General features: G+C 41.1%; 1 protein-coding gene across 1 annotated transcript in view; it reads right to left on the reverse strand.

The window, feature by feature from the left end:
* Positions 1–11344: 11344 nt before the first annotated feature.
* Positions 11345–25905, reverse strand: part of LOC147798644 (uncharacterized) — a 36847-nt gene continuing 22286 nt past the window's right edge. The window contains exons 3-5 of the mRNA XM_087139487.1: positions 19669–19769; positions 14637–14782; positions 11345–11584 (exon numbers count right to left, since the gene is read on the reverse strand). Of these exons, the coding sequence (XP_086995613.1) occupies positions 11360–11584; positions 14637–14782; positions 19669–19769 (472 nt within the window). The 3' untranslated portion in view covers positions 11345–11359. The remainder of the gene's footprint in view (positions 11585–14636; positions 14783–19668; positions 19770–25905) is intronic.

Below are 25905 nucleotides of genomic sequence, written 5' to 3' on the forward strand. Positions count from 1 at the left end.
CTGCAGTTTAATCTATCTCCCTAGGTTATCTAAACACACTTGACACCGATTGGCTAACTGCTGGAGAACAATTACTCAAACTACTTCCCCGTGCATTGTTCTTAAAGTACACTTATGGGTGAACTCAACGTATGCAGATCCCACTTCACCGGGGCGATTCTATCAACTGAAATAAAATGTGAGGACAGGATGGCAGGAAGAGTACTGTTTTAGCAAGAACAAAGAAAACTGATCACAATTAAAATCAAGACCGGATTAGGCCTACTTCGCCAGAAATTTACAAAACTTGCATACCAGCTCAGTACCAGTGGAGTCTGACTCGCCTCAATCCTTCTACACACAACAGATGTCATATATTATTTAACCCATTTTTTTCCACATACGCAGACCAGGAAAATTAAATGTCCACCAAATACTTACCAGAGGTTTTACGGGCCCTGCAGCAGGGTAGGATCTACGGCATACCCCCTTACACCCCCACCACATTTGTATTTGCCTACAGGCGCCCCTCAAAATACCCATTTCCCTTTTTTCCCCACAGTTTAAGAAAGGCTGGTTGAAAAATCCCGAGATCAGGAATAAAAAACGTCCTGAAATCAGGAAAAATCCTGACAAATCTCACCCCTGACAACACATTAACCGGGTAGCAGCAGATCAAATTTAAAGGTCACAAACAGTTATGAGAGCTACTACTCCACAGTTCTGAGATAAATCAATTTTGTTCTTTTCTTCTGAATTTGTATCTTCAAACAGACCTCCTTGGCAGTTGGCACCACATGACTACAATGCACAATTCTGTAAACAAAGGTGTCACTAGGTTTTCAATCACTGCTTCACTTCCAACCTAACTTAAATTATATTGGAATTTGTTTTCATCATTTTCTTCGAATCACAGCGACAAATCCTGGTTTACTCCATGCCATTTCCAATGCAAGTCTCACTGCATTGGTATAAAGATGTAAAACTACAGTACTTGCTGCTTGCACATGTGTTATGTACGCATCAAAAGTTCAGACACAAAAGCAGTTAAAAGTCCATTTTTACAAAAATGGAGAAAACACATCAACCTACTGTGATTTACACCATTTCTTTCAGAACAATTGAAATTCTTTCGAAATTTAAAGTTTCAAACCTTCTGAAGATATGATGAGCAGTCCACATTTACAACTATGCACAAAATAATGGGTCCCATGTCATTCAAAAGCTGATTTTCTCAAAAGGTAAGAAACTGGACGGATCTGTTGTTTCATCTATGAACTCTTCACATGTACAAATGTACATGTATCATGTATCTAAACACTGCAGTCCCTTGCCTTTGATTTGTGCTGGTTTTGTGTACACATACTCGTATGTGACCCGGTACATTGTAATAAGGAATAAGTCACTGAGGCCGTGTTATTTAACGGCCAAGTAAAGTGGGGATGTGGGGAAATGTTGGAAAAATCGATGTGGCAGTTTTTTTATGTATTTGGAAGTGTTTGTATGAAAGGTTACCATCAACACACTTGTAATAGGTACCATTTGAAAGCTTATGAAATTCTCTTTCTGACCATGTACATATCTCAAAAAGTCAATTCGAGACTTACTCCTGATTTTGATGTGCTGGGTCATATATATATACCAATACACATGTACACAGCTCGCATAAACAATACACCCCACAAATGTATCAACACATGACCATTTTCGTTAGTTATTACACGTTCCCACAGATCAGATTCCCATCCAAACACCTTCAGGAATTTGTTTTGTAAATTGCATTACTTTCTGTGTTGGGAGAGTGCAAACCCACACATTCTTACAAGCTGTCTGTTTCTGTCAACGCCGACCCATTTACAAAAATCTCATTTAAGCCCAAACACCACGTGTACTGGTACTTCGAAGATATTTCTGAAATTTTCGGTTTAGTCAGTAAAGGAAGTACAGAGAAATGTTTCCATGTACACGAAGGCCTCCACCCTAGTTCTGTACTAGACCGGTGTACAAATTCTACAGTAGTAATGAACTGCTGCGGGCTGGTAAAATGCATTCGTTCACATGCCCAGTGGGCAGGTAAAGAAATACATATTTTTTAAACTGTCGTTTGTTATGAATGAAACACAAGTTACAAAGGTTGTAAATAATGACATACACTATGTTGTTGAATTTACAAAATCTAACAGTTCTGAATCCTCTACTTTTTAAGTGTTAAAGTTGACAGCATGACTCTGCAGTAACAGTTAAAAAAATAAAGTGGAACAAAAGTCAGTCAGCGTTAGTTTTGCTAAAAACAAAGTCCAGTGGGCTGGAGAAAATGCCTCCTGGCCAATGAAAAACGTAACTGGCCCGACGAGCTACATGTAATTAAAAAATAAACCTGTTCCAGTCCTATTGGATACGATGTCTCCATACACTTTATCTGTTGAGGTGCGCAAACACTGCTACATCTATTAGCATCACTGCACTACACTGCAATTGATGATCCACAATACATGTAATTCTCATTGCCAATTATACTAAGAACTTTTCTCTATCCCTTTAAAATCCTCCTCCGTATGGGAAGTAAAGTGCTCAATGGATCCTCTTGCTTCACTTTCAAAATGAATCAAGCCTGATGCATGCAATGCCAGAGTGACTGGGTTCTGCATGTGTCTTCCTTATCTATGCAATCCCCCACCTGTTGAGCTCAAGCTCTATTATGCAAATTTCTCACAACACTTCTCATCCATTACTGTGTCACTAATTTAGAGTTCTGTCACTTTCTGGAGCTTCTCGTTCCGAGGTAAGATTTCTGTGCCCGACTTTGGAGATTCCCCACTCGGTATTGGCCCAACTGTACAGGAACGCCAAAGTGCGTGATGTGAGGCAAAATGTTGGCAATCTTCCCCACTGGGCTGAATACTAGAAGGTCACAAATGACACAAAAGGCAGTCCCAAGCAAACCCAGCTTTAAGAAAAGGGGCCTTGGAGTTGCATATGCTTCTGCTTTGAGCGAAAGAGGGCAGCAGGCATGTTTAACAACCAGCACATGCACATGCATAAGACCCCTTCATGAAAAGCACCAAAGTGGTGCAAGCATGGGTCAGAAACTGTTGTCAAACATGCAAGACGGTGTACGTGTGACATGATGCCTGCAGGGAGGCCATCCAGAGCCATTTACTCAGCACACGACCAGGGCTGTTTATTTGTGGAGTTTCCTGAGGAAGCCCAACCCCCCTTATTAGTTTAGGTTTAGCGAGGACCCTCCAGAGAGCAATCGGCAGTCATGTTCCAAGAAGAAACAACAACATCCCGGGAACATGTGTGCAGAAGAGGTTCCATCCTGATAAGGGTCCCTTAAAGGGGACTGCTTCCAAAGTGGCCCTAAAAACAAATTCAGCTGCAAGAGTGGGGATTTGGGTTAAAGTGAAGTGACGCTTTCCTAATCTTCCACTTCTGGGATCCAGGTTCAAATCTCACCCAGGCGGGTGGTTTGGATTCAATACCTGTCTGACTCTGCAGGTTTCCACTGAACGCTAATCTTGGGTTTTCCTCCAACCGTGAATACTGAACATTTTCTTCACCGATTCCCCTCCAAGGTCCATGGACATTGTACATGTACACGTACTGTTAGTGTTCATAGCTTCCCCTTTAAATTTTAGTTTCATTACCATGAATAATTTTTCACAAAACAGTATAATTTTGTCTGGAAATTAAAGTCAGGTTGCACACAGGGTTGACCAGCAAGCAGGAGTATGTCCCTGTGCATGGCAGTCTTCAAAGAGGATAGCCTAAGGCAATTTCACAGGATCGATCCAAATGCTATAGAAGGTCCTTAGGCTGTCAAGCCCAGATTGTGAATTTCACCAGAATTGGTCTGAAAGGGAAAAAAATGGGGAGAATGTTGTAACATCCCCCGGGACCACTAAAACCAATCAGTAGAAATAACTTTCATTTTAAAAATGAATGCTGCAACTTTATCCAAGTTCCCACTAGACTGAAGTGGAAGGTATGCATTTTTCAAAAGCCCTACAACGACCTAATAAATTCAAATTCCAACCAAGAACGAAAAAGAAAAAAAAAATGGTTTATTGGTACAGCCAGGACCAATTGTTCGGGTCAGGCCTGCAGTAAATCTGCAATCAAAATATGCCCTTGGTCAACTGTAAAATTGATGAATACTCGGCCAGTTGCGAGTTCATGGGGTGAGTCTGAGGCTGACAATTAGCCCAAATGCACAGCAGGGCACGGTAAATTATGGTTTGGAATTTTTTTCACCGATTGAGTGGTCCTATATACATATGCACTTGGAAATGAACCGCATTTGTGCCTGTGCTTCATTGGGCACATGATTTATGACATGCATTGTACTTTTGCAGATGGAGATTTCAACTTTATTAAAGGTGACGGCAGGGTAACAGTGTCTTTGATGGAAGAAGTTGAGCACCTCTGGCAATCCAAATTTGTTATGGGTAACCCCCAAAGTCTACACAGTGAGGAAAGTCCCAACTCTCCTGTAGTGGTGTCTCTCTCAATTTCTGTTACACTGGACTGAATTTGAATGTCACTGTTCCATTCAAATTCTGTCAGTCTATATCTGTCAGTGAGATGTTTCGCACTTGACATTTGAACTCACAGAACTAGTATGCTACAAATCAATTTTGCTCAGTTATTTAGTCTATGTTTGAAAAGGGCTCTTTTTGTCCTTGACTGTGGATATTCACCTTGGCACAACAACTGGCCAAAACTACATGTACACAGTGGTGGCCACAAACCCCCTTCTTTAGACACAGATGTACAGCCTGTTAAAGGCTAGTTGGCTAGACTTAGTGGAGAAAGACGGAAGAACTGATGCAAATGGGTGGGTCAAGCAGGACATGCCCGGATGACACCATGGACAGTTTGGACAATCAAACTCTTCAATTCAAATCTTTGAAATCCACATGCGACACTTGGACCTTGTGCGCGAGAATCCACCTCAGCAGTGAAAAATGGCAGATGCCTGGATGCCATGTCAGCTGTGCGTCCAGAGCCCCCAAAACAGACCAGGCAGACTGTGCACATTGAAACCAAATTTAATCTTGCACACCATATTAAGGGCTACATGTAGGGGGGCCTATATGCATGTGGCCAACCCATGCGATTTATGACCACACGTGTAGCGAGTGTGCTCCCTCACCATCTGCTAATGGTGCACAGAATCTACTTACAAAATGCTCTTAAATGACCGAAAAGCACTTCACATGAAACATGAGGTGTTTTCACGAGATCATGGCTTACAACTGATCCACTTATGTATAATTTGCATGTGTCTCCGTTTTATGTTCCACACACATCAGACAACTTCCCATCAAACTGAAATTAACTCCCACAGTCTCCATCCTTACTAGCGTCGCCGCCTGATGGTACTGGTATAACGGGAGAGGCGATGTCAAGAGCTTGTGATGTTTAATGGGAAGATATGTCCCAGCACGGGGAGCCAAACTACATACTGAAACACAATCGATTCCCTTGATCTTAAAGGGAAAGCACAGCTTATGCTGATCTAAGCCCAGTCACCGCTCAACCATAAGAAAACTTGTCATAATTTGACCCGCACTGATATGACCTGACAAGATCTGTCCTGTCCTGACCTGACCTGACCTGGCCTGCTTCTTGGCATGACTGCCATTTCTTGAGTCAGTGCTCCACCACAGAGATAACTTCCTGGAAACTATTTCTTCTCTCCCCAATTTTAGCACTACACTTGGAGATGTGCAAATGCTGGATTAAGAGCTTGCCAAGAACATCCATGCCCTACATAATAATAGGAAGATAGCCTTTTCCCTATTTACACAGGGTCTCCTGATCCAGTGTGAAACAAAACTTTGCACATGGGCCATTCTATAAATTTGGGGTCCAATTTTTTTCTCACCCCTGTTACGTCTGGCATGTGATTTTTTAACGCTTAGAATCCATTCCTTAATTTCCAAGACTGAATAAGTACTGCAAATTACCTGCAAAACAAATTAATATAGTTTGAAATCAGTTTCAGTGATACATCCCTAGTCAAACATGTCAGATGGCATATATGTCACAGGTAACAGGGATGGAAAAATGTCACACTCTGGACCCCAAATTTATACATGTAGAATGACCCACAAATATCCATGTACAGATGCACATAAACACCAATACACTCCTCTGATTTCCTAAAGAAACCATCAGTGAGCATAAAAAAGATGCCGACAGTGCATGTGTGCGGAAAGCTGTTTCCTTCAGAGGAGACAATGAAGAAACAGTGTCGCCAAGGTCAACCGCTGCTTCCTCCCCCTCTCAATCACAACCACTGAACTAGCACACCATCTTGTACTGATAACACAAGCAAAACTAAGGCATGAGAGCCACTATAAACATGATGATGTTCATTCAATATGACAGTGGTCGGTGCCTTTATCACAGTGCACTTTTCTGCACTCAAGCATTGAAATTACTGCTTGACAGCATTATCAATTTGGACTGTAACAATGCCCTTCAGGAGAGCCCAGGGTACCATGTAGTATCCTCAAAGAGATGCCCTGGGCCTTTAACACGGTCGTCATAGTTTCTCATCAGGGAGAGCGAGAGCAGAAGCACTAATGATGCCAGCTCCACGGAGAGGCAGGAAAGATCAGAATGGCAGTTACGAATGGTTTGTTGTCATCTTTTATGGGGGATGTCTCAGCCGCAGAGATGAGTAAGCCAGGGACAGTGGTGTTGAGCGGTATGTACCAGGTACATCCCACACTGAGGAGCTAGGCCTAGCAGCCGATAGCAGGAAGAAACAGGATTGAGGAGATCTCATCGAGATTCCAAATGATCAGGGAGAGATGGAAGGTAAACCAATCCACATACCATACAGTAGAGTGATTCAAGTCCTAAGATTCCCTCTCTGGAATATCCAAGGTGGAAAACACTGGACCCTGGATCTTTTGAAACCTTCCAACTGCTGTGAAAATAATCTTTTTTTTTCAACACTGGTGAATGTTAAAGATGTTCACAGCCCTGCCTGCTACCGACAATAGTAGAATGAACATCCCTGTATATGATCTGTCTTATGTACCCCTAAAATACTGTACACATATGTAGCAACATTAGGGCACCTGCACATCAGACGCACACTAACATCTGAATGTTGTCCGTGACTCAACAATAAACCAAGAAGTTTCACATTGTTTTTCTGGTGCTCAATATGAAACACAAGAATTTCAGCTAAGCAAAACAGTTAAAACAGTTTGTTTTCCCTTCAAGTAGCAAAGAAAAAAAGCACTGTGTTCATGAGCATGCACTTTATAGGAGCAGGAAGGAACACACCATCCTATAAGACACTGTATGAAGCCCAAATTCTCAAGTAGCTTTATACACAAAACTGTCATATGGTGCCCTTAAATGCAAAAGGCAGCATAAATATACACCTGCAGTTTTGTCCACCGAGATCAGTGCAAGCAGAAAAGAACTCACTAATGTTCAGTCCTCGCTGCTGTGTGTGTATGTGGGAAGGGGTGGGGAACAAATGCTGTGGCCCACCCCATTGAGCTGCCACAATATTTATCCTGCACAGTGCACTCCTAGGGGTGAACAAGGAGCCTGAGGAGGTCAAAGTTCAACTATGGCTGTCAGTTTAGGTGAACCTGGACAAATACATCAAAAAAAAGAGGCTACCTACATATGTACATGTACCCTGGTGACTGACCTGGAAAAAAATCCCCCAATGGTATGTACCGGTACATGTATATACATGTACCCTGTACATATATGTTCGTGAACATGTAGGTTTACTATAGCAACATCCAACTACTGGTAAAGGTTACATGTACACGTATCTTAAAACTGGTATTTCTGACTTCCATCCATCTGTTGCCACTCAAAATTAAACTTCACTTTCAGTGTTTCCTGTACAAACTTGATTTTCTGACTCCATTACTTCGTATCTTTCTAACTATGAGATTTCTGTAGTTAAACCTCTGAGTTTTTCCAGTGGAAAAGCTCACAATGCCAAGACAGCAATCATCAAGATAAAGAACAGCTTGTACTTCCACTGACTACCGAAATTCCTGATAGGGCAAGTGCAAACCACAACAACTCCGAAAACCATTTTTAGGACAGACATAATCTCAAACAGTCTGTATTAATGTTTCTTAACGGTAGCAACCCATGTACTGTTTCCAAAATAACGACAAGTTTTATCTCTCACGGTCCACAGCATGGGGTAAGTCTCTGTTAAATGTTTTTCAGCCTCTGATAGCATTTGACATTTCAGGAGAGCAGTGGGTTGTAAAATGTTTGGCTCATTTTGTAAAGCAACTTTTAGGATTCTTCATGTCATTGAAAACTGTTTGATTTCGAAAAAAGTACAACAAGAATCATGATGTACACAATGCGATAAATGCATTAAATTTGTCCTTGGAACAACAGTACTCCAGACACAATTTTAGCCCTCGCCAAGCCAAGTGAAGTGAATATTTGACATCAACAATGACTGTTGTCAAGAATTTGTGGCATACAAATGCAAACCGATATTTACACATGTCCTCCTAAAAATCGAAAGACAACAAAGTCCGGCTTTTGATAAATCATTTCACCATCTCCAAATAGACGGCTTTGGAACATGCAAGTTAATGAGTAACTCTTCAACCTGTAGGCACACTTGTCAAATGAGTGAAATGCTATACAGGCGCAAAAACGCAGGCAGATGTACAAGTATTGCTTCTAAAAAAAAACACTGCATTAATATATGCAACCAAACATGAAAAGCAAATATTAACTCCAACTGCCTATTCAGCCTTAGACAAATATTAAGTACCGTGAATAATCTGTTTTTATGTGGGTCATTAAAAAAATTACATGAAATTTATGGCTACAACTGAAAATGGCTAGTCTGGTGCTACTGCTCCGGTTTGGTTTTGCTTCAGTTTTCACTCTCGGCCTACACTGTATTACACTTTCGCAATATTTTTATTTTCCGGCCTGATCATGAAAGGGAAAGCTGCCACTGAAGATGAAGGGTGTCATTAAAGCTTGAGTCAGAGTGCATGTGTACCGACCAGTGCATAGGGGTCTGAAGTTGGGATAACTCCAAAGTGCCTTGCCATCTGTGGGTTGTACATGTATGTTGTACATACTGGATTGAGATGTACACGTATTTTTGTCTAAGAATAATGAATTCCGACAACCCAAATGCATTGTTAAACTTTTTCCAATGCGGGCAACCAAGGTGCTTTCTACATCTTGGGTGCATGTTTCCCAAAGACGTCAGACTAAGACAATGATCAAGTTCACTGGCTGTGGCCGGTGGTACATGTACATGTACATGTACTACAGCACTATGTGTGTGTAATACATGCATCTATCAGAAGTGACCGTGTAGAGCCCCTAGCAACTGCCTTTCATGGTAATATCTGACTCAAAACCAAGGAAGAAGTTTTCCCTAGCCCATTGGTCAGTTTCTGATGGTAGAGTCTACATGAAGGAAACTGAGATAGTATATGGCCATGCATATCCCATAAATTGGGTCAAAAAATGCCTCCTCCTTATGGAAGGCTGTTTTTAAACAAGAGCCACTTAGCCTACATGTACATAGATATCTGTAATCCAAGATTTCCGTTCTCTTCCCTTTTTACCTCCTTTTCTGTACTCACATTAGGCCAAAAGGTTATTACACAGGTTCAAAGAAATCAACCCAGAAAACATTTCACTACCATATAATATCACTAGTTACATTCAACTCTTCCCTCCCTCCCCCTCAACCTATCACTTCTCCACTTTCGACCACTCTCACCTGGCTGGTGGCAGGCAACATCCGTTTCTGCACGCAAACAAGTTGCATCATCCTTGCAAAGTCCACTTCACAAAGCTAACATCCACTCCGGTCAACATCATGTGCAAATGTCACTCTAAAATTAGCCCCTTGTTTTGTTGTGTGTTTTTCATTCCTCTTTCTGTCTTTACCAGATTCTCTGCTTTTAGACAAGTGGTATCGATAACACAGCCCTGGGTATGTGGGCAGAACATGTGCTCGCCTCTCTCACCGACCATATTGATTTGAGATAAAATGTGACGCAAATTCAAAAAGGTTAGAGGCTGCAAGTGCATACTGAGTACCTAGTGCATTCAAGTGAAAACAATAAATTATCACTGGAGGTTTTTTTTGAACAAAATTGTAAAAAAATTTAACCAAAGGAACCTAATCCCTTAAACTTTTTATCTTTTAAAAGATAAGACTTTGTCCCACGATGCACCTACAGTGTAGTTACCTGGACACACAGAGTTTCCATGGAAGCCAAAGGTTTTTGAATGGCCAAAACTTCCACTGTATCCTCCACTTTCTCAAAACAATGGAGTAATGATATCGCACTAAAAATCTGCACATTTCTGCAAAAATGATGTTGGCATTTAAACAATACTTTCACCAGACAATCAAAGTACTGATATCATTACCCCTGATCAATAAGCTTAGACATATCCACTTCAGGAGCCGATCCGACAGGACAACATGCCCAACCACATTCAGCAGCCTACATGTAGGGTGCTCCAAACTGTAAACTGATCATGCATCCAAACACTACATGTACTTTCAATGATTGTTATGATCTACCTGGCTGGACAGAACCAACTAAGGTAAAGTATCTTGCCCTGGGACACTAGAACTGTGCCTCAACGTCTGAAGAATCAAATCCATTCATCAATCCAGAAAGAACCACAAGCATGTGATGTGTACTGGTCAGTCTCCCTAAACTAGAGCACATGATGGGTTAAATATTCAAAGAATGCTTTTTAAATGAACAATACCATAACATACATGTAAACCAATAGACAAAGTTTCGCCGTTTTTAGTGACAGGCACTATAAACATTTTAACCACTTTTGATGACGTGAATCTTTTCCCTCTCAGTTTCAGCCTGTTTTTTATTTCAGCACAAATACATGTACTAGGGCAAATGACGTGCCTTGGAGGCCTTTAATGAGGTTCGTGTAGGAAAGGAAAATTTTAAATGCAATGTAGGGGCTCATCTCTCTGAAGCCTCACGTTTCAAAAAAAAAAGTTTCATACCATAAATGAAATCACTACCCTCACAACAACAATATGGTGTCCATCATCTTGTCACATCAAATACCATGGTAAGACAGCAATTTTCACAAACTTTCATTTTTCATTTTTACCGTATCATAGCCTTCCACAAAAAAAACCAGGGATACCAAAACCATTTGTTGTCATGCTACCTAGAGGCATACATGTACTACTGATAAGTTAGAAAAACTAGGATATTGTTCCACAAGATACAGAGCATGGAGTTTTTCAATGAACAGTGACCAACTTTGGAAGAAAATGTACACAACAAGATGAAATCAGCCGATTGGAGGTACCAGCAAAGTGGCATGCCTCTCACCTGATGACATCGCTGTGCCCATTCTTGGCAGCCAGGTGCAACGGCGTGTGCATGCTGACCCGCGTCCTGGAGGGGATGTCCAGCAGCGCTGTGGACTGGTTGCTGTTCATCAGCAGCTGCACCACCTTCAGCCGGCCAAACTCGGCCGCCAGGTCCAGCGCTGTCTTGCCCGCCTTGTTCTTGAGGGTCGGGTCAGCCTGGTGCCGAAGGAGGGTGTCAACCTGAAGGAGGGCGAAGAAGGCAAGGGGCGGTTGATACTGGAAGGGAGGACTGAGGAATCTCACATGTAAGACCAGCCACGAGGTCAATGTTCAGCTGTCAGTGTTACTGCACTGGTCAAAAACAGGTCACGATAAACATATCAATGTACACGTATATGCGTACGTGTATATCTGTTAAAAACTTTGAAACAGGTTTTGTGCCAGGGAAACATGACGAATGCAAACAAAACAAGTCGGCCATGGTGTAAATCTCTTTCTTTTATTCTTCTTAATAAAGCTTGTTGATCAAACGTCTTCTGAGGTAATGGCTGAATTAAAACTCAACATTTTAGAACTGTCTTCATGAGCTTTGGCTTAGGCATATTGTGTGAATTTTGACTGTGGTTTTTAAGCTGGGCACCTTATCTGTAAACTGGGCTGTAACAAACTCATAAATTTTTTACACTAAGTGCACTGTGGGTCAGACTAGAGAATATGAAGCCACTTTTGTTCCCCTTTTGTCATGGCTGTCGCTGGCAGCAATAAATTTGAAAAGAATGTTTATGACAAACTACACACACAGTGTGTTATGTCAGAAGAGCAAGTAAACAGGGTGTGTTTGGAAACAATGCTCACAGGTAAATGTACATGTATCTGAAATTAATAAAATGTGGCTTGAAATGTGCATACATGTACAGTACATGTTCATGCGCATGTATCAAAAAGTACCGTATCATACCAGTAGATGCTTGGCTCGGTGAATTTAAATATGCGTGTACCAATAGTGTCTGGTTTGTTTACTGAAAGATATTTCATAGTCATTTTTCATTTAGGTGACTGTCAACATATATACATGTACACGTACCAGATGTGATCGAATCAACTTACAAAATACATATGTACATTACGTATATATGTGTTATAAAGTCATTTTCCACCAACAAACCCTACACCGTACACGAACGTGTAAGCAACTGTTTTTACAAGCATGATACATTAACAACAATATGCTTGCCCCTCGGTCTAATGAAAATAAACATTTTTGGAAGTGAAAAGTTTCACTTCCTATAGAGATCTTCCAAGCAAAACATTTGAACTTGAAAGTACAATGTACCTTCTTACACCGTTTAAGCGCACTCTTGTACATGAACAAGTACGGTAGGCCTCAATGTAGCTCTGGTGAACATTTTTGGTGGTTGGAGTCAAACTGGTCGTGTGTTGTAAGGTAATCATACTTTTTTTTGCAAAAATCAGGAAACAAACTTGTAGGGCCTACACCTATGTAAATGTCACTTTCAAGGAAATACAAATCTCTGTGGTCAGATATCCCTCTATGGATCACTTCCATTGACATAAAATCCTGGTTTTCTCAGAATTGCTACCAGTGCCACTCTACACCTTCCACTACAATTCTTAGTAGATGGACGTGTATCTTGGGAACTTGTTAACTTTTGAGGGGAAAAAAAAAGACTGGTAATTCAGCACACCTAAATGGGAAGTTTCAGAGTCGTACTTGCACATCAATTAAACACTATATGCACATGTACCAGCACTTGCTGCAATGCACCGAGAGGTGCAGTGAGGGCATTTTCTGGGGGGGGGTGCCAGAGTCAATTTGCCAGCTTGTAACTTGTTCGCCAACCTTGTGTTGTGTAAAATTCACAAAGTGCAGAAAATGAAAATCTGTGGTAGCTACATTTCATGCTTCAGGGGAAATGCCAACGGCCAATGTATTTAAGTACCAATTTTGGATTCGTTTGCGGATCAAAGCTCTACTTACCAACTGGAATTAATTATTGGACGGGGGGGGTGCCATCCCGTCTCCCCTGACTGCACCTACATGTACATGTAGGTACATGTACCGGTATCCAGTACATGAACATGTACATTATCTGACAGAGATGCAAGTATTCTATGAAACAGTAATCTTTTATGACCCAAATTCTGTGAATCAAGGACCACAACACAAATAAATTGTGGTATCTTTGAAAAACTAGGGCTGATCTCGCAAGGCTTGTTCAACTGTTCCCTGTGGTGTTTGCCAGTGCCTGAAGCTGGGAGGAAAAAAATTGACAGATTGAAAAAAACAAGATTGAAATGTCTCCCAAAATATGCTATGGTGAACCCTCTGAGACATTCTGGAGGTCAGGTCGCCAGACTTCTCAACAGGTGGCAAATTATCCGACCAGTTCACAATGCCAGTCTCTTAACAGGCAATAAAAGTCAGTCACATAAAAATGTAGGCTATGAATGCTATACTTACTTCAGTTTCAAATTGAATTGGGTCATTTAGAACTCTTACACCAGTTGGGAATTTCTTCAATGCAGGATTCTGTGTGATAGTCAATTACATATGCAGGGCACGACAGTTATGAGGACAACTCTAAGTAAGGCTTGAAAATGTTCGTGAAAATATACGGGAAATGTACATGTACATTCACACCATCCCTACAATTCCCTTGACATTTTCTGAGTTCTCCACAAATCCTCCACTGTGCAGAAACACAAATGTTTGACACAGGAATGTTTGAAAAAAAAAGTGTCAATTTTTTGAACAAAATTGTTGGCAATTTTAAAATTAATAAATTCTAAATTTTAAGACTTGTTTTGACTTTGTGACTTGAATAGTATTTAAGGATGAGAATAAATACATGTACGTGCGTAGCCAGTCTTGATCAGCATCCATTCTCCAAGACAAGCGAAGCAAATATTTATTCCCTCGGTCAAGCAATTCTCCCTCTGCACTAAATACATTTTCTCTGCACTTACAGCAAAATGCATCTGCCTTGTGCAGAAGCACCCCCTCATTAGTTGAAAAGAGCCACATTGGTTGGGAGTGTTCATTCTTGTTGGTAGTGACTCGACCCTTACACATGTTTCAGTCATTTGTGAACCAGCAAGTGCAATTCTCACCAAAGGAGACTTCGTTGCGGGGGGAAAACGGGTCCAGCTAAGGGCTCATGGTGGAGTCCACATGACAGTCGTGGTTGAACTACAGCCCCTGTACATGTAACGGAAGTCCAGCATCTCACCTGATACTCTACACATGTACATCTATATAGTCGATACATACCACCATGTGGCTTCCGTACTGGGCGGCAAGGTGTAAGGGTGTTTCTCCATCTTGGGAACCATCGTTAGGGGCAGAGCCAAACTTGACAAGAAGGTTGACTGGTTCCACCTTCCCCTGCCAGGCTGCATAGTGAAGAGGTCGCATCCCTGACAACAGAAAAAAAGAAACAAGAATCCTTTCATGTTAAAGAAACTTTAATAACACCAAAAGTTAACAAAGAAACAGTATTTTCAAGACAGGTTTCAAACTTTATCATCACCCATGCTTAAATTTGCTCTCTGAGCACAGAAACACCACTCAAAAAGGCAACGTACACATACACTGTACATGTACATGCACAATCCAGTGTTCCTCGCAGAGTATGCGAAACTGAATTTTTCTTTAGGCTACCGGGGTACATGTACTTTTCCCCAATTAACTCTTTTGAAGTTGGCACAGATGGAACTTCACGCACAGTTCAAAACAACTGAGAAAATTTATTATAGAAAGCGGAAACGACATGAGACATTTACATAACACTCCAACCAGAGTCTACAGAGTAATGATGCATTTCATAAATTCAAGTCTCCTTCCTGTATTCAAAGTTGTGGAATTTCAAGTGGGAAAACGCAAGCACTTAAGAAAAATGGGTCATTTTCCTTCCACGAAAAAGTCCCCTCCTGTGCAGGCAGCAAACCTGCAGTTTGCATGGCTGGTGCCTGATACCATAATAAATCAAGATATTAATATGTGCATAAATCAAGTCAACGCCACCTGCCCTGCTAACTTCCTGTCAAAGCAAACATGTTACTGGGCCCACAGCAGAGAGACCAGGGCCACAGTTCTGTAAATCACTTGCCCTCCTATCCTGTGCTGCAGCCACTTTTAGTGGTTTTTTTTTAAGCGGGAAGCTAAAAATGAGTTTCTTGAGCCTGGACTAAAAAAAGTGGATTTCAAATTACACATCAGGTAAACATAAATTTCAAAAAATGTACCACATGACCTATAAATGTTGGACTGTATATTATTTACATGTACACACATGTATATGCCGCACAATGTTCTATCGGTAATCATCTTCCATTTCGTATTCAATCTCGTTGCCAGGTTTTGAATAAAAATCAAAGTTGGTAGAACTGTACATGTGTATTCTATGAAAATTTCAACATCAACATAGATTTGCTCTTACATGTACGTGTCTATTTCAGAGTCTCTTCAGTGTTTTTGATTTCAATTAAAAATGTTACAGAATGCTTTTCAAAAACCAATAGTTATGATCTGACTCCCTGAACTCCATGTGATCTCATTCTTCAAATTTGGTTTTTCCTGTTGATGAAAAGAAATTGGCACATTGAACTGTTCAGAAAACCACAGAACTACAACATTCAAAACCGTCATGCATGCCCAAGTACATGTACAGGTATATATGTACTGTACATACTGTACATGTATATGGAAATGTACCTGTATGTATGTGTGTGTATAGAGGAAGAAACACACGTACATGTAGCTGGGTAAGGGCAGGCAGCATGGGGAGTGTTGAGGTGCAGTTCCTGGCAAAAGTGGGACGTAAAAGCCTAGAAGTTTTTTCCCGGAAGATTTTGAAAAACTACTTCCTGTGGGTCTCATTTCCAGAAATCGGTTGAAAGACAGAGTACTGGCTCTTCCACAAACTTTCTATAAAAATTCTTGAAGGAATGTCATTCACAAAAAAAAACCCACGGTAAAGTTACCACACCTGTAGCTACAGCTGTTTCCTCTTACTTTCAGTTTTTTTAGCCTGAAAATGCCAGCACGTTGATGGACATTATGCACTGGCACACATACATGTACTGTATGAATGGTTCGAACTATGGTACGTGATCATCATAAAATTTTATCAAAGTCTTCCAAGCATAGCCAGTGACTGCAGAAAAAGTGCAAACTCCCACCCAAACAGAATACTGTCATGAGGACAAAAGTCTTCTGTATGATTCTGACTCACGGTTCGTATGGGTCATGGAAAACCTGGAAAGTCATGCAATTTTACTTTTTTGTGTTTCAGGCCTTGAAAGTCATGGAAAATTTGTTCTTTCGTTGAAAAGTCATGGAAAGTCATGGAATATCAAAATTTGTGAAAATTCAATTGTAAAGGTTAATAAATGAAAACATTTCAACCAATTTCTTCCCTTCTTCAGTTCTTCAAGCGTTTTGTAAGCTTCGTGCCTGGACGATCCCTTTCGCCACATAAGCTGGGCGTGTGGACGATCCTTTTCGCCACATACGCCTTGACTAAAGGCCAGCCGAGTAGCCACGGCCACACACACAATGAACCGCCATACAAGCATGAACTTATCATTTTCACAATCAGTCGATAAATGTTACGAATGAAAGAAAATACGAGAAAATATTGGTTGAAATTTTTTTTAAACTGGGGTTTTCCTCCCACCACTAAAACTGTAACTGTTTCCCATTGTCTCATACACAAATCTGCACGTACAGGTTTCTTCAAGGCTTGCGAGCTCAGAGAGCATGGGCGCCAGTTGAGGAATCCTTGGTGTCTGATCAGAAATCAAAATACTAACAGCAATAATAATAGTGGTAGCCAAGGTGCGGGTTACCTTCCTCAAAAACCTTACAGAACAGACTTCTTGAACAAAATTTTCAAATCTCTTTCAGCCCGCGCCTGTTTTTTTTTAAATTCCTCTGGAAGTCCTTTGCACATTTTGCCACAAACAATTTCCAGGTGCTACTTTCTGATACTACCCAGAGAATCTCAGATCGCTGATTGCACCCGTTGGGCTTCAATTCCCTGCTTCTCAGCCTTCAATTGCTCACCAACTCTGGCTCTCCTTCATCCCTTTCCGAACCCCACAGCACATCTATTAAAATCCCCCCCCCTTGATCTGCGGCCTAGTCCCCAGAACGCCAGCAGGAGGATTGTGGTTTCCGTTCTGTTTATTTAAAGGGGTAATTCTTGTGGCATATGGGTGTGGAGAGAAACAGAAGACATCATAATGGGTTTATACCCTGCTTCTGACACTTCCTGACTTGGTGAAATTGTTGCTTGTTAACAGAGCTGATTAAAGCTGACAGAACGCTCTGCCTGTCATGGTCTAAAAAGACTTCCCTTCAGGGGCTGAAACAGCAAAATTGGTTTGGTCTAGACATGCAGATCACTCAGTCTGTAGAAAAGTCCCCAGTACAGTCACGGCCTACACGTACATGTGTGTACATATCCTAGTGCAAGTTCCTTACCACTCAAGCAAGGGTCAATGGCTAAACTTGAAACAATCCCACTCTGAACAAACAGGAACTTTTGAAAAGATTACTAAATAACCAGTGGTACAAAATAGACCGGTACACGTGCAGTACCTGTATGTTCAATGTACTTCAGTTCTGGCAAAGATCCTGCGGGCCAACATGTACATGAAAGTGAATTAACAGGTCATCTGTTCTATTTTGTTTTATTTTGTATAAAAATGTAACGAAGAACATTGTACAACAACATGTACAATAAGAACTACTGACTGGATGTGATCATATTGAACTTTTCACAAGTACTGGCATATTGCACACACATCAACATTTCTCAGGGAACCAAACGCTCTACATTGGGAAGCAACTTGTTCCCCATTATTCCATATCAGCAAAGTACAAGTACCCAAGTTGCAATCCTCACAACCAAATCCGCTCCGAGCAGAACAAAAGAGGACTTTTTTTTGGTACTCACTGCATAGGTGTGCCATGAGGCAGGCAAGTATATGGGTGTTTGACACGGAGCACGCTGAGTACGCGTAACTAATTTATTCCAGCATGTATGGTCTTTGCGTACACGCAGAACGTGTGCAAAAACTTGCTTGTAACCACCCGTCTTTCTTTTGCCGATTGGGGGGTCCACTTAAGCTCGGGGCGGATAGGATGAACATGATCCAATTTTGGAACTGTAAGGTTCCTACATGTACATACTGCATACAAGTACACATGTGCATACCGGTACATGTACATGTATGTACATGTAAACATAATGTATCACACACTATGTATCGCTTGAACTTGAATTTTGTTTCCCAAAGTGACTCTTGAGTTCAGCCATTTGCAGTGGGCTTTCAAGCCCTTGCAACATCAAAAAATGCATGGCCACCAGATTCCACATTTCCAGTGGCCCAATAAGTTCGTGAAACCGGATCCAAAACAGGTGGGAACTTTATTCCTAGGCAAAATATTGACAGCAGTGCGACAGGAGCCACCCATTTCATAAGTTGTGTGTTTTGAAGGATGTGCCATCCAAAATAAATATTAAATATTGGAATTTAATTCCTGTCCTCATTTCAATGTCAACCCCCCCCCAAAAAAGAAAGTTCACAAAATTTCAAAACAGCTAAAATTCAATGACTATTTGTGGACGTGACAAAAAAAAGAGAGAAAATACCAATGTGTTCAGTTTCTGACCATTCATATTAAAGAAATGCTGATATTGTTATTTGCAGCTGCAAGCAGAAAGACTGTACCATTATCACCAACTACAAGTTATCACCAGATCACAAACTGAATGGGATGTATGTAAATTTGTTGTGCGTACTAATAATAATCATGAAATAATTCATTCATTTATAAAGCGCAAATTTCATATAGATATGTTCAAATGCGCTGTACAATGAAGACATTAAGCATGGAACAATTAATACATTTAAACATGGTTGAGCCGATGGCATACAAGGGCAGCCGCCAAATGATCCACAGTCACCAACATCAGTAAAGAGGAGACAGTAAGAAGCAGTTACAGTTTTAGAGGTGGGAGGAAAACCCACAGAGTCAGGTAAGGACTGAAAACCCAATCCACATGTGGACCAGGCCGGGAATCGAACCCGGGACCAGAGAGGTGGAAGGCGAGGCAAGAACTACCTTGCCAACCTGACTCAGCATGCTCCGTGTCAAAACGGGCATAAACTTGTGCGCCTATGTGGTGAGTTCGTACCAAAGGACTGTCAATTTCATTCAAAACACGCCCTCTTCTGTTCCCGCTCAGAGCAGTCTAAAAGAGTTGTCAGTTTCCCCCCAGGAATTTCCTCACCTTTGTTATCCTTGATGTCCACTGAGATCTGGTTGCAGTCCAGCAAGGCAGCCATGATGTTGCAGTTGCTGATGAGAGCGGCATGGTGAAGAGCAGAAAATCTGTGAGGCAAAAAGTCACCAAGTGATAAAAAAAAAAGAGGATAAATATAACACTCACTTTCTGAATGCAAATCATCGCAATTCTCCATTTCAACAAAACAAATCCTGTGAGGCAAAAGATCAATCACTTTCGCTGTCACTTTATCTCAACTGACATTTTAAGCACCCCAAAATATGAGTATGAGGATGGCAAGCGAAATCACATGCCAGCTAAAATTTCATAGCACAGACAATATTTGTTGAATGACTAAAGAGAATTCATTAAGACACAGGAAGCACCTGTCAAGTTGATTTGAAAGCCACTTCATGGCACATTAATGGGTTTTAATAATGCATTTTAAAAAGAGAGTGCAGTGCCACGAGTTCCGGCTCTCACAGGGCATACCTAATCCTTTCCCATTTTTCTCCCGCTGACATGAAGTCACTTTCACAAGGCTGTTTGGTGCACATTAACCGTGCTTATGAAGAACACAAGCACGGTCCTAATGTCCTGTTCCGATGAAAAGATCAAATGAAATACACCATCACAGTTTCTGGAGAGCAACATCGACGCAGTTTGGAATTTATCTGAGACTAGTGTTTGTCACAATGGGTGAGGGCGCTCATTCCAGAAGAAAGACGCCACTGTAGCTGATCTCATTAACCATGAGTTACCACTGACATCATCATGTTATCTGTCTTGCCTATCACCAATTTTGGGCTGATTCTTCCTTTGCAAACAAATACCGGTACCATAGCAACAAAAATCTGCACCGAACCATTACTGACACTTTGGCTATTATTTTTATTACTTATCAGAGCGCCACAGAAAAAATTCGGCACATACTACATCATGTAGTATGCACGCCAGTCTCCCGTCTCTGAGCTTGACCCATAGCTCAGCTTTATGGTGAATATGAATACAACCTTGTACAATGATACTTTCTCTGTGCCCCCTAGGAAGCAAATTTAGCGTAATGACCAGACGCATCCCCCCTCCTCTTGAAGACGGAGAGGCCCATTTAAGGAAATGAGATTTTTTTCAGTAGACAAACCTGCAGCCTTCCCCAGGTAATTAAGAAATTTTGAATTCCCAAAACCGGGCCTGTGATTTTCCGCAGCGGTTTTCAAGTGTCTCAGGCAGTGAGACGGAGATGGATGATGTATAGTTTGTGCGCCATTCATTTCTTTCAACAGCTTGTGGTGTATGGTTGGCCACCCGGTAATGATCTGTTTGTGTCTGGGGTAGCCTATACTGGGTCAACTTGAATGATTGAGGAAATGTCTTTTTTTTTTGCTCTTCTAACAAGAATACACTTTACCTATTCAATTTTCAAACATCCACCACAATCCACTCTGCATTTACATCAGACTGATTTCATGTGCATGTCTGGTCTTTGAACGAATACTTGCCAGTCAAAATGGTCACTATTTCTCAGAATTTTCTCCACTTGGTTTCTTGTTAAGACCTTCCAACTACATGCACAGTGCTTGTCTTTAATCTGATGTGCCACTTAAGAGAACACAACGATTAATCTTAATTTCTTCCTTTCATGCAAACAGTTCGTGCGTCTACCGGTAAGTCGCCTGACTGACGAGGCTGGATGACGTATGTACACACTGCACAGACAATGACCTTGCATGTACTACATGCGCATGAATGCAAAAAACATACGTGCCAGACTATATTATGTTTTCCAGTTTACCCAACCCCCCAAATCAATACTGAACATACCTTGACTAAACAGAAAAAGCACAACACGCAGCTGGTGAATGGACGGACGGGCGGCACCGATACATAAATGTCACTAAGGAGTGAGTGAATAGCTTCGTTTTCTCTGGAGACGGAGGGTTGTTACAAATCAAGGGCATCAGCATCCCTAGTATGTAACATCTATTCAACGGCAGTCATCTAAGTGAATTTTATTGTCATGCTGCAATTTGTGGCAGGTGACGTGATCATGTGTGCACGCATCTCAAGGGGTGTTATGCACGCTAGGCCTACATTGCAAGGTCTCCTTAACCAAACGTGCACAAATGTACAAACTTCAGGTACATCCATGTACATGGGCAGGTGTATACCATACCGGTATGTATCTGGACACTCAGACAAGTTTAGTAAATGCTTTTTTACTACTTTTTCTCATACCTCAGAGACAGAACATACATGTACATTGTGAACCTGTAAAACCTCATTTCGATACAGTACCAAACATCTCTCGTTTTGACATCATGGGGGATATGGTCATGACACTAGGCAAAATGTTTAACGCTTTGACAGCTGACATATCATTATTTGTGAGTTTGCCATGCTCCTTAGACAACCCTCTTATTACCGATATAGCTGGGGGTGGGTAATGCACATTGTTTCCTTTTCACTCAAAACAAATTGTGGTTATCTTGAATCTGAGAGAAAGACAAAACTAAAAAAACTAAAAATAAAATAGAATTTGATAACACGTGGCAGATCAAATTCCAAACAGAACTGGAAAATATTGCATCATGCCACAACAGAAGAAACTTGGTACATGTACCCGGTAGGAATGGCATGCAGGCCTACGTGTATATGCTGTACATACACCCACACTCAAAACAAAATGCAATCAACAGATGCCCACATGTTAAGTATTATGTACAAGTAGTGTAGGTGGATATGACCGACTGGTTCACCGATGTGCCGGTGCCCCTCTCGCCTGCTGATTGATTCACACCTTGGCGTGGCAATCCATTCAACACCCACCAGCCCATTTACACGGATGGCTTCTTGAAAAGCTCATCTCCAGCCTCTGTCGGCTTCTTTCTCTGGTGGGATTGATACCTGCGTATGTTTGCTTGCTGTCTCAGCTCATCGGTTAATCTTTCCTAAATGAGACCCACACATCACCTGCCACGGCACCTGTGCCTTGTGCACACAATAAAAGAGGACAACCAATATCCCACCATATGTCTTATAACAATTTGGGCTCTAATGATCTCCAATGAATTGTCAAATGAAGTGAAAACCAATAAAAAATAGGACATCCTGGTACGTAGGAGGGTACCGTACAATGCAAGTGCATGAAAAAGTCCCCTTGTTTGCCACATATGACATCAGTACCATGTTTTCTTTAATTACACAATCATCAAAACTGAGCAGTGTAAAAATTCTTGTTAGTAGGACATGAAAAAGTCCCCTTGTTTGCCACATATGAAATCAGTACCATGTTTTCTTTAATTACACAATCATCAAAACTGAGCAGTGTAAAAATTCTTGTTGGTGTCATCTCCATTCAGAGCTGAATGAAGAATACTTCAATCCATTAATTTCTTGAAGGGTAAAACTTCCATTCCATATGGGACATGGGGAGCACCAAGTCTTGGACTCACACAGGTTAGTGTGAGTCATGCCTCTTTATACTGGTACAATGCCTTTAACCACTTGATGCCCGATGACGTATAAACAAAAAGGATTCAGCCATCTTACTTGACAACCTGAAACAACATACATGTATTTAGACTTTTCACCAGCACATGACCTCTATCCAAGCCCTGGCATCCTCCCACTGGTTACCTCAAAAAAATTACTCAACTCCAGAGGCCTTGTACATATTCTCCCACAAATCTGAGGTTCTTCTCTATGAGAAACATGACAAGCTGGCAGACTGTCAAGAGGACTGGCACCCGAACCATAAAATCCATCCCACCCAAAAACCAGCATTTGTCAAACTGGATTCACAGGTTCCCTACGGTAAGTCAAACACTGCCAAAATGCCCAAAATACTTTCATCTCTTAAATTAATGACTTTAACGTTAAACTATATTTATGTTCATTTATGCAAAAAAAAAATCTCCAAAATTTTTTTTCTAGTCTCACTACATGAGACAATAATGCATTTCTCCAAAAACAAAAATTTACTCTCTGCATTTGTGCAAGAGCCTGGAGTTCCCTTCCCTCTCCCAATCACGTAGCAGTAGTAATCCCAGCCTAAACAGGTAAATCTACCCGCTCCATCACCCAACACGCAAGCTCTGGGGGATTTGATTTCCCTTCAGGCGTTTTTTTTTTTCCTGGCAAAGGACTCAGCCAAACATGCAAGAAACAGATTGGTAAGAACATATGTTCATGTCCATGTGGGCTAAATGGTGTGCTCCCCCTCCTGAAGATACATACATTCTTGCAGATACATGTACTACCGTAGCACAAACTCTATAAATGCATAATTTGCCGTAACTTGAGGATACGTGTACATCTTTCCACATCTCTCTAAATCCAAAAGAACTTACTTCCAAAATCTTTCACACTGTAAATAAGCCCAATTACTTTCCCTTCCTTTTCTGAAGTTTCCATGTACCTTGTTCAACGTACATCCTCTGGGTACCAATACATGTACAGTGCATGAATCTTGGGAGTACAGTACAAGATATGAATTCAATTAACGTCACAGCAAATGTTTATGAAGATGATTAGTGTACCGAGAGTCAAGCGTCTCGTTTGCTACAACTGTTGTTGACAGAGTCAATGCTTCTGAGAATACAGGGTTGACCATGACTAAAGAAATCCTTTAAATTGAGAACATGACAGAGCTCAGTTGTACTTGTACGATATTTGTTCAAATGTTTACTGTCTGAGACATATCCCATCATGTTTCATTCCCTACAGACAAACCAAACTCTGCTATTCAATCAACTTCCACTCCAATCCTCCGACCATTGCCAGCCAGCCACACTTCCTCTGCCTTACGCTGTCACTCATCGCACATGTAATCCTAATTGGGGCAATGTTATGTAATATCCCTTCCTAACCACTGAAATTCCTCCAGTTCCTTTAATCACGCTCAATTCAACAAACTGCACAATGGACGAGAAGCCTGGACTCAAATAGGCAAAATTACTGCTGACTTTAGGTACTGGTACACGTATGTGCATTATCTACATTTACATGTTTGCTTAAGGGCAAAGATATGCAAATCACTTTCACTTTGAAAACCCTTTTTTTGGTCTGTTGCATGTACTAGTACACAAGACATGCATATACATGTAATGTTCAGGAATGTGACAGGAATAGAAAATGCATATTTGATTATCGACATGAATATGCATCAGTCTTGTTTTACCCTTCTGTTGTTAATTACCACTCATGGTTCAATGATGTACAGCTGTGCTGTAAATGAATCAACCAGCTTGAAATATTCAAAATTTTGAAAAGTAGGAAAAGAAATTTCATATTTTATGCATGCATGAATGAGACAACATGTACACTGTCGCTTTTTTCACAATGAACGGTTTAGTTGGTTGGCATGATCCAATCTTACATTCAAGTCTGAAATTTCCGGTACCGTCTGTCTTCTAGAAATCCACTTATTTCTCCTTACAAAATCACAAAACACACATAAAGTAATTGTAACCACACAAGAAACGATTGTGGGCCCCAAAATCTTTAATGCCCCGTTATATTTGAGTTTTCCCCAAGCCCTTGTTGACATTATCATTTACACATGAATAGAACCTAGCTGCCAGGAATGTGGAGTACTGGGCAACAGAATGGAACCCAGGGGGAGATGGGGGACCGTACACTCCAAACTCCCTAGGCATTGGCAGACAAAGCTCAAATGTATACAGATAGGATCCAATGAATGGGCTACATGGACAAATCTATACACCCCTACAGCACTGGAACCCAGAGAAGGTCAACTTGTAGCATTCTGGCTGAGGTTCCCACACTTACAGCAGGATTTTTTTCTCTCTCTTTCTCTCTTGTAAATTAATAACTGGGGAGTTGGCAGAAAAGTAAACCCCTGTGGATTTTTTTTAGTGAATACTTCAGTGGGCGAAGATTACTGAGCAAAGTGATTTGCTGGAGTTTTCTACGATTTGAATGTACGAGTATTTGGCACTGACGAGAAGTGTCACCCAAAAAGATCAAGAGTAGTTTCTATTGGTTCTAAATGATACCCAGAAACAAAGTACATTAATGGAGAAAAGAAATGAAAAGATGTGCAAGAAATATTCGGGGGGGGGGAGGAAATCTTCTTACTTACATGTACATGTATGTACTGTACTGGTAAATGTAAATGTACATGTACATGTATATTGGTGCATGAAAGTGAACCATGTCACAATCTGTATCCACTGAACCTCACATTACTACCCTTAGAAATAACCTTCCAAACATGGATTG

The sequence above is a fragment of the Acanthaster planci genome, linkage group LG07 (genome assembly GCF_054643075.1).
Source record: "Acanthaster planci isolate LZ-2023a linkage group LG07, COTS_SCS, whole genome shotgun sequence".
Classification (NCBI taxonomy): Eukaryota; Metazoa; Echinodermata; class Asteroidea; order Valvatida; family Acanthasteridae; genus Acanthaster; species Acanthaster planci.